Source organism: Triticum aestivum, chromosome 7A, assembly GCF_018294505.1.
Source record: "Triticum aestivum cultivar Chinese Spring chromosome 7A, IWGSC CS RefSeq v2.1, whole genome shotgun sequence".
Lineage (NCBI taxonomy): Eukaryota > Viridiplantae > Streptophyta > Magnoliopsida > Poales > Poaceae > Triticum > Triticum aestivum.
The window spans coordinates 497,548,174-497,558,607 of record NC_057812.1 but is presented as its reverse complement, the minus strand read 5'-3'; the positions used below and the strand labels follow the sequence as shown (position 1 = coordinate 497,558,607).

The window sequence follows — 10,434 nt, the reverse complement described above, 5'->3', positions numbered from 1 at the left end:
TAGGTGACAACTTCTAAACCTTTGAAATCATGACAACTGCAGTAGACCAGACCATACATGACAACTACAGTTGAGCAACTATGGCAACTGAAGTTGATCGACATGGCAACCGAAGTTCAGCGACATGGCAACTGCAGTTAAACGAATATGGACGAGGGTCTGGACCATGGCAACTGTGAGACGCGCGGTGACTATCACGCGGGGCATGGGGACCATGAGGTACGAGACCTGATGTACAGGGCGTGTGGGCTTATCTATTTCGCCCATACACATGTGTGAGAGGGATCGGAAGGAAAAAAAAGATGTGTGGGCATTACTTGTTTTGTCCACGTAGGTGTGTGAACTGTTCCTTTTATACACCACACAAAATGTGTGGGCAGATAACGCCCACACGTGTGACACTTATCGGCGCGTCCGTAGACAGTTGCACTTTAAAAATCAGCAGCACGATTATTCGCAAAAAAACAAATAAATAGGAGTACGATTGTATGACACCGAACCTATGAAAATACAACATTTCGACTCGACGTCTCAGAAGGAGTCGTAGCTGCAATCAGGTACTCAAAAAAACAAAGAAGACCAGTGCAATCAGCAAGGCAGCCAGCTATCTATACATAGTAGCAACGCCAACACAACACTAGGTTGTCCTCTTGCGGTAGGCAGGGCATGGGCCGAAATGCTTAAATTGGCATTACTGCCCTGCCGAGGCCGCCACGGATTCCTTTTGGACGCAACGTACACTCCCAAACCGGCGAGTGAGTAACAGCACACACGCACGCACCAACACCAACCCAACCTCGTCGCCCGCCGCGTGACCGTTGCGCGACCGACGACGAGTAAATTCAAACCAAAATCACATGAAAAACCACGGCCCGAACCAACAACCGGACAAACCAAAATGCGTGAACCCGGTGGGTGAGTGAGTGAGTGACCCGCCCGTGCCTCGCGGGAGCCGGAGACGGGACGACCGAGCCCCGCCTGTCAGTCCACGGCGCGTCGGCGCGCGGCGAAGGCTCAGCCGTCGCCTCCGCTGCTCCGGCACTGGTCCGCTGGCCTGGACTCCAGGGGCCCGCCGATCGTGGGGCACCCGTCGGCCGCGGAGGCGGAGGGAAGGTCCATGCAGTTGTAGGACAGGCACAGCGCCGCGGAGTCCGGCAGCGGCGTCGGCGGCACCGGGAACCCCGTCAGGAAGTTGTGCTGCGCGTAGAAGGTCGTCATGCGCCCGTCGAACACGCTGCGGGCCACCGCCTCCGGCACCTCGCCGGAGATCTTGTTGTTGTTCACGTACAGGCTCCCCGCCGCCGCCAGCGCCTCCGGGACCTCGCCCGTGAGGCCGTTGTGGCTCACGTCCACCACCGACCACGGCGGCGTCGCCGACGCGGGCGCCGCCGGCACAGCCAGCGGCCCCGTGAAGTTGTTGCGGGACAGGAGCAGCGACGACGCGCTCGGGAGCGCGAACACCTCCGGCGGGATCGAGCCCGAGAAGTCGTTCATCGACAGGTCGAGGAATGCCAGGTCGGCCGGACCCTGGCCGTTGCCGGCGAAGGTTCCGTCGAGGCTCCCCTCCATCGAGTTCCCGGCCACGGAGAAGTAGCGGAGCGTCGGCGGCAGCGGCGGGAGCGCGCCGGTTATCGCGTTCCGGCTGAGGTCGACGTGGAACAGCTGCGAGCTGGGGAACTGGTCGGGAATCTGGCCGGAGAGGCCGACATTGTTGGCCAGGATGAGCACCTTGAGGCTCGGCGAAGTCGGCAGCAGCAGCCCGGAGGGAATGGCGCCCTCGAGGCGGTTGTTGCCGAGGTCGAGCGTGTGCAGTTCCGGCAGCCCCGCCAGGGACTCGGGCACGGGCCCGGTGAGCTGGTTCCCGGACAGCGAGAGGAGCCTGAGGCGCCGGAGGCCCGACCCGATGTCCTCCGGGATGGAGCCGCCGACGCGGCCCGGGTAGAGGACGAGGTCGGTGAGCGCGGTGAGGCTGGCGAGCGAGGCCGGGACGCTGCCGGCCAGGCCGGGGGAGTCGGAGAGGCCGGTGCCGAGCGTGAGCACGGACACGCGCAGGAGCGCGCCGGACGGGTCGTCCTCGTCGGGCGCGCAGACGACGCCGGCGTAGGCGCACGGGGTGGACGCGCCGTCGTCCCAGGACTCGAAGAAGCGCGACCCCGGCAGGTCCCGCAGGCCGGCCCGCACGTCCCGCAGCGCCGCCGCGTCCCGCTCGTGCAGCGCCGCGCGCGCGCCGAGCAGCTGGAGAAGGAGGAGGAGGAGCAGGAGGAGCGGAGGGCGCAGCGCCATGTGCGCCGCCTCGGCCGCTGCGAAGCGGACAAGCGAGCTCTGAGGCGGACGGGGTGTTGGGAAATGGAGTCCACTGGGGAGTGGAGTGGAGTGAAGCGAAGCTCGAGCGAACTGGCGAAGCGAGCAAGAGGACTGTGTGGTGGTGGGGTGGGGGAGAGGAGGAGAGCACGAGCGAAGGACACGGCAGCGGGCGAGTGGGATCAGGATCTGGGGCTGGGTTGGGTTTAAGAATGAACAGCGGATTAGCCTGCCACTTTCTTTACCCCGCGGTCGGTGGGTGTACGTCGACGGTCAGGGTGGGATAAAGGCCTGCTGCTGAGCCTGTGAGCTGTGACCGGTGTCGGAGACGGAGACGGGGGCGGGGCGTACCGCCCGGTCCGGTCACCCGCACCGCCGTACGGCGCGGGTATGAGTATGTCTTTGGATGTTGTACAACCACCACCTCTGGGTCTGGTCATCATGGGTCGGAGCAATTATGCCTCGCTCGTATGCCGGTTTTGCGTATTTGCTAAGTATTCCGCTCCTGCTGTGCGCACTGTGGAACAGTAATCAATTATTTAGCGTGGCTGGGCAGGCGCGCTGGTCGGGTGTGCGATGCAGATTTGCGTCGTGCTTCCACATTGCCTGCATTCATAGCCACGTTCGAGGACTCGGGTACACAAAATTGAAAATGAAGCATACATATGCATGCATGCAACGTTGAGCGGAGCTAACTTGATTTCTACGGGATTTTACCTGTTCAAATGCTTGTCTAACTGAATCGCTGGGAAAGGGATATTGAAAACAATGAAAGATGTTGTTGTATACTGGTCGTGCCGGCTGGAAATCAGCTCCAAAACACGCCGATCTCCCTAACTGTAGCTCTACTGCAATTTGTATTTCTCCTTTTGATTAATCAATGGAATATTGCCCTATGACCATCTTTTCGTCAAAAAAAAACAATGAAAGATAAATATCACGGTGCATCAATGACTCAAAGATAATAAATATTTCAATGTGACAGAAATTCAAATCATTCGAATCGTGAAGTTTTCAAATAAAATAGTTCAAATTTAATTTAACTTATTCGAGTGTGTGCTTTAATTGTCCATATGAAATGTCCATGGATGCTCAATCAAATCATCCTCAAGTTGTGCATGAATTTGTGAATTGTGAATAGGACGACACAGTTCAAGAAAATCCGTGAACGTCGTTGGATTGTGCTCTGGAAGCTGTATAGGGCCATTCATGTTTTGGAATTCCAGATCATGGTGAACTTTTCACCCTCATCACCCATAATCATGTTATGCATAATCACATGAACTGACATTACCTCCCACAATGTCTTCGCGTCCCATCATTTAGGAGGTTCACGAACAACTGCAAAATGAACTTGGAGCATGCTACTTCTTGAGCTTGCGTTGGTTTTTTCCTCAGTTAGAGTGATGCAGTAAAGTAGAGATAAATATTTTCCTCAGTTAGAAAACCAAAGTATCAATCCAGTAGAAGGTACAAATAAGTCTTCAATCTATGTACCTGCACAAACAATCAAACACTTGCACCCAACGCGATAAAGGGGTTGTCAATCCCTTCACGGTCAATTGTAAAGTTGAGATCTGACAGAGATAGGTACAAAAGATTACTAAAATGGAAAACAAAATAAAAGTAAATAAATTACAGCAAGGTATTTTTGGTTTATAGATCTAAAAATATATGATGGTAAATAGACCCGGGACCATAGGTTTCACTAGAGGCTTCTCTCTTGAAGGCAAATAATATGGTGGGTGAACAAATTACTGTCGAGCAATTGATAGAAAAGCGCAAAGTTATGACGATATCCAATGCAATGATTATGCATACAGGCATCACATCCGTGTCAAGTAGACCGACTCCTGCTTGCATCTACTACTATTACTCCACACATCGACCGCTATCCAGCATGCATCTAGAGTATTAAATTCATAAAGAACGGAGTAACGCCTTAAGTAAGATGACATGATGTAGAGGGATAAAGTCAAGCAATATGATGAAAACCCCATCTTTTTATGCTTGATGGCAACAATACAATACGTGCCTCGCTACCCCTACTATGTCACTACGTGAAGACACCGCAAGATTAAACCCAAAACTAAGCACCTCTCCCATTGCAAGAATTACCAATCTAGTTGGCCAAATCAAACCGATAATTCGAAGAGAAATACAAAGATATAAAATCATGCATATAAGAATTCAGAGGATATTCAAAAAATATTCATAGATAATCTGATCATAAATCCACAATTCATCAGATCTCGGCAAACACACCGCAGAAGAAGATTACATCGGATAGGACTCCAAGAACATCAAGGAGACCATGGTATTGAAGAACATAGAGAGAGAAGAAGCCATCTAGCTACTAGATATGGACCTGTAGGTCTGAGCTAAACTACTCACGCTTCATCGGAAGGGTAATAGGGTTGATGTAGATGCCCTCCGTGATTGAATCCCCCTCTAGCAGATCACTGGAAAAGGCCCCAAGATGGGATCTCACGGAACAGATGGTTGCGGCGGCAGAAAAATATTTTTGTGGATGCTTATGAGGGTTTGGAAATATTTGGGAATTTATAGGCCAAGGTAGGAGGTCAGGGGACTCCCGAGGAGGCCACAAGCCAGGGGCGCTCCCCTAGGGCGCGCCCCTACGGCTTGTCGTTGCCTCGTGGATCTTCTGACTTCATCTCCAAGTCTTGTAGGTGTCTTCTGGTCCAAGAAAAATCATCACGAAAGTTTTATTCCGTTTGGACTCCATTTGATATTCCTTTTCTGCGAAGCTCAAAAACAAGGAAAAACAGAAACTGGCACTGGGCTCTGGGTTAATAAGTTAGTCCCAAAAATAATATAAAATATCATATTAATGCATATAAAACATCCAAAACAGATAATATAATAGCATGAAACAATAAAAAATTATAGATACGTTGGAGACGTATTAGAGCACTCCAAATGCTCTCTCCACATCCTTCATAACACATTGATGGTATAATAACCCATGTTGTAGTCGTGCCCATTGATGGTGTAGTTGCACACATGAGCTTGACCCGCACACAACCTTGCAAACAATGGAAAACTGCTACAACACATTGATGCGATTGTGACACCCTAACATGCCAAAGAAAGAGTGCCTAATCCACATGTCTTGTGATGCAACTGCTTCAAGAATGACAATGGGTGTTTTATGATGGGCCTGGTATAGTCCTTGTTGAGCATATCGGTAGTTCTTCCTTTTTCACCGATGCAATACAGAGATTCAAGCATACTTGGAAATCCTTTTAATTATCCAAGTACCATGAGTTTTGTTATGTCTTCGACAATTGGTTCTCTCATGTGCTCCAGTCCAAACACCTTGACAACATCAGTAGCAAATCAAACCATGACCTCCACGCATGTGCTCTTAGATACCTGGAGGTAATTTTCTACATCAGAGGGGCCACACAGTCCCCATTTTCATTATGAAAATGGAGTCATGAAGAGTGGTGGTAGAGACTCTCATGATGGTAGTCTCCGACCATCATAAGGCACTTGTAGGCATGGCATCCATCTTCAAGTGCATCGCCACCGCATGCGACTAGGGAGAGGAGAAGGAATTCGATGCAGAAACCAACGAGGAGGCACCGGTTGAGTCTGAGCAAAACTAAAAAAGAAGCAAGAAATATTTTTGGATTTTCTCAAAGTTTTTCAAACACACAAAAAGAAGAAAGCGAGAAAATAAATCTAACATGGATTATACAATGAAAGAGGATGAACACCGGCAACTGGAATGAAGTGTGTGAACATGAATTTAATGTCGGTGGGAAATACGTACTCCCCCAAGTAGGCTTTTTCCTAGCTTGGTAATCACCATCTGTAGTGGCAATCTGGTCCCATGTGAAAGTGCTGAGGTGGTGACCACTTGAGCTTCCCACTCCTGGGGCTCCTCCTCTGTCGATGCCTATGCGTTCCGGTAGGCGACAATGTCCTCTGGTAGGATGATTGAGGGAGTCCTGGATTAGGGGGTGTCCGGATAGCCGGACTATACCTTCGGCCGGACTCCTAGACTATGAAGATACAAGATTGAAGACTTCGTCCCGTGTCCGGAAGGGACTTTTCTTGGCGTGGAAGGCAAGCTTGGCGATACGGATATGTAGATCTCCTACCATTGTAACTGACTCTGTGTAACCCTAGCCCTCTCCGGTGTCTATATAAACCGGAGGGTTTTAGTCCGTAGGACGAACATACAATCATACCATAGGCTAGCTTCTAGGGTTTAGCCTCTCTGATCTCGTGGTAGATCTACTCTTGTACTACCCATATCATCAATATTAATCAAGCAGGACGTAGGGTTTTACCTCCATCAAGAGGGCCCGAACCTGGGTAAAACATTGTGTCCCCTGCCTCCTGTTACCATCCGCCTAGATGCACAGTTCGGGACCCCCTACCCGAGATCCGCCGGTTTTGACACCGACATTGGTGCTTTCATTGAGAGTTCCTCTGTGTCGTCACTTTTAGGCCTGATGGCTCCTCCGATCATCAACGCCGATGCGATCCAGGGTGAGACTTTTCTCCCCGGACAGATCTTCGTATTTTGCGGCTTTGCACTGCAGGCCAATTCACTTGGCCATCTGGAGCAGATCGAAAGCTACGCCCCTGGCCATCAGGTCAGATTTGGAAGTTTGAACTACACGGCCGACCTCCGCGGAGACTTGATCTTCAACGGGTTCGAGCCGCAGCCAAGCGCGCCGCACTGTCACGATGGGCATGATCTAGCTCTGCCGCCGAACAGTGCCCTGGAGGCCGCACCCGCATCAGCTCCGACCCTTAATTAGGAGCCAACTACGCCAATCGAGGATGGGTGGTTGGACACCGCCTCGGGAGCTGCAATCTCTACGGCGATCGAGCTGAACACCAGCCCTATTCTCTGCGAAGACCGTGACTCCAAGGAGCCGGACTCCTCTCCAGACTCCGAGCCCTCCGCGCCCCTACCGATTGAACCCGATTGGGCGCCGATCATGGAGTTCACCGCCGCGGACATCTTTCAGCACTCGCCCTTCGGCGATATTCTGAATTCACTAAAGTCTCTCTCTTTATCAGGAGAGCCCTGGCCGGACTATGGTCAGCAAGGTTGGGATGCGGATGATGAAGAAATTCAAAGCCCACCCACCACCCACTTCGTAGCCACTGTCGATGATTTAACCGACATGCTCGACTTCGACTCCGAAGACATCGACGGTATGGACGCCGATGCAGGAGACGATCAAGAACCAGCGCCTATAGGGCACTGGAAAGCCACCTCGTCGTATGATATATACATGGTGGACACCCCAAAAGAAGGCAATGGCGATGGAACAGCGGAGGATGACCCCTCCAAGAAGCAGCCTAAGCGCCGGCGTCAGCGGCGCCGCTCTAAATCCCGCCAAAGCAAAAACGGTGATTCCGGCACGGGAGATAATAACACCCCGGACAGTGCCGAAGACAACCACCTCCAGCAAGATTCAGCACAGGAGGATGGAGAAGCCAGCCCTCATGAGAGAGCGGCAGACAGAGAGGTCGAGGACGATAATTATATGCCTCCCTCCGAAGACGAGGCAAGCCTCGACGACGACGAATTTGTCGTGCCGGAGGATCCCGTCGAACAAGAGCGTTTCAAACGCAGGCTTATGGCCACGGCGAGCAGCCTCAAGAAAAAACAGCAACAACTTAGAGCTGATCAAGATTTGCTAGCCGACAGATGGACTGAAGTCCTTGCGGCCGAAGAGTATGAACTCGAACGCCCCTCCAAGAGCTACCCAAAGCGCAGGTTGCTACCCCGATTAGAGGAGGAAGCACCTAAACCTACATCACCAGCGCATGATGCGGCCGACCGGCCACCCCGTGGCCGCGACAGAGAGGCCTCTTGGCCCTCCACTCAAGCCGCACCCCGGCGCCGCTCAAAAAATACCAAGGCACGGGAAAATGCGCCAGACCTGCGAGATATATTGGAGGACAAGGCAAGGCAAACAAGATCGATCTACGGATCGCGTGGGCGCCCCACGGCACGAGACGGTAATCGTCACTCCGGATACAGTAAATCCGGCCGGGCCGAACACAGTAGACAAAGCTCGTTTGAGCTGCGTCGTGATATAGCCCAATACAGAGGCGCCGCACACCCACTATGCTTCACAGATGAAGTAATGGATCATCAAATCCCCGAGGGTTTCAAACCCGTGAACATCGAATCATACGATGGCACAACAGATCCTGCGGTATGGATCGAGGACTATCTCCTTCATATCCACATGGCCCGCGGTGATGACCTACACGCCATCAAATACCTCCCACTCAAGCTTAAAGGACCAGCTCGGCATTGGCTTAACAGCTTGCCAGCAGAATCAATTGGTTGTTGGGAGGACCTGGAAACCGCATTCCTCGACAATTTCCAGGGCACTTATGTGCGACCACCAGACGCCGATGACCTTAGCCACATAATTCAGCAGCCAGAGGAATCGGCCAGACAATTCTGGACACGGTTCCTAACCAAGAAAAATCAAATCGTCGACTGTCCGGACGCAGAGGCCCTAGCAGCCTTCAAGCATAACATCCGCGACGAGTGGCTTGCACGGCACCTAGGACAGGAAAAGCCGAAATCTATGGCAGCCCTCACGACACTTATGACCCGCTTTTGCGCGGGAGAAGACAGCTGGCTAGCTCGCAGCAATAACATGACCAAGAGCCCTGGTAATTCGGATACCAAGGACAGCAGTGGCAGGTCGCGTCGCAACAAGCAAAAGCGCCGCATTAACGGCGACAATGCTGAGGATACGGCAGTTAATGCCGGATTCAGAGGCTCTAAACCCGGTCAGCGGAAAAAGCCATTCAAAAGAAATACTCCGGGCCCGTCCAGTTTGGACCGAATACTCGACCGCTCATGCCAGATACATGGCACCCCCGAAAAACCAGCCAATCACACCAACAGGGATTGTTGGGTGTTCAAGCAGGCAGGCAAGTTAAATGCCGAAAGCAGAGACAAGGGGCTGCATAGCGATGACGAGGAGGAGCCCCGGCCGCCGAACAACAGTGGACAGAAAGGTTTTCCCCCACAAGTGCGGACGGTGAACATGATATACGCAACCCACGTCCCCAAGAGGGAGCGGAAGCGTGCGCTAAGGGACGTATACGCGATGGAGCCAGTCGCCCCAAAGTTCAACCCATGGTCTTCCTGCCCGATCACTTTTGATCGAAGGGACCACCCCACTAGCATCCGTCATGGCGGATTCGCCGCATTGGTTCTAGACCCAATTATTGACGGATTTCACCTCACTAGAGTCCTTATGGACGGCGGCAGCAGCCTGAACCTGCTTTACCAGGATACAGTGCGGAAAATGGGCATCGATCCCTCGAGGATTAAACCCACTAAAACGACCTTTAAAGGCGTCATACCAGGTGTAGAGGCCAACTGTACAGGCTCAGTTACACTTGAAGTGGTCTTCGGATCTCCGGATAATTTCCGAAGCGAGGAGTTAATCTTCGACATAGTCCCGTTCCGCAGTGGCTATCACGCACTGCTCGGGCGAACCGCATTTGCCAAGTTCAATGCGGTGCCGCACTACGCATACCTCAAGCTCAAGATGCCAGGCCCTCGAGGAGTCATCACGGTCAATGGAAACACTGAACGCTCTCTCCGAACGGAGGAGCATACGGCGGCTATCGCAGCGGAAGTACAAAGCAGCCTCTCAAGGCAATTCTCCAGTCCGGCCATTAAACGTCTGGACACCGTCAAGCGCGCCCGGAGTAACCTACAACAAGACCGCCTGGCACGTTCCCGAGAAAGCGTAGCAATGCGGCACAACCCCAGCACTTGCGAACTTGCGAAACCAGTGTTGCGCGTACATAACTACACTCTGGAAATACCATGGGCACAGGGGGAGGGGCACCATCACGGCACGCCCGAAACGCGGCTTAAACCGCACTAGGGGCTGCCGATTTTTAATTTTCTCTTATTTTCAGGACTCCATTCTTCGGAAGGCTTGTCCGGCAGTACAATTGCCGCACAAACGATACAACCAGGGAAGCAGAAAGCTACGCCGCACTATGGAACTCTAAGGTGGTCTCTATAACGAGCAGTATACCTGTTTCACATAACATTCCGCAGCTCGCCCCTGGAAAGGACATGTTAAATAGTCC

At 52.4% G+C, this 10,434-nt stretch overlaps 1 protein-coding gene across 1 annotated transcript; it reads right to left on the bottom strand.

Annotated features, from left to right (window-relative positions):
* Positions 1 to 501: 501 nt before the first annotated feature.
* Positions 502 to 2,947, bottom strand: LOC123147793 (leucine-rich repeat receptor-like kinase protein THICK TASSEL DWARF1). The gene has a single exon (XM_044567109.1). It carries the CDS (start codon positions 2,281 to 2,283, stop codon positions 1,015 to 1,017), a length of 1,269 nt encoding a protein of 422 aa, XP_044423044.1. The 5' UTR covers positions 2,284 to 2,947; the 3' UTR covers positions 502 to 1,014.
* Positions 2,948 to 10,434: the final 7,487 nt, after the last annotated feature.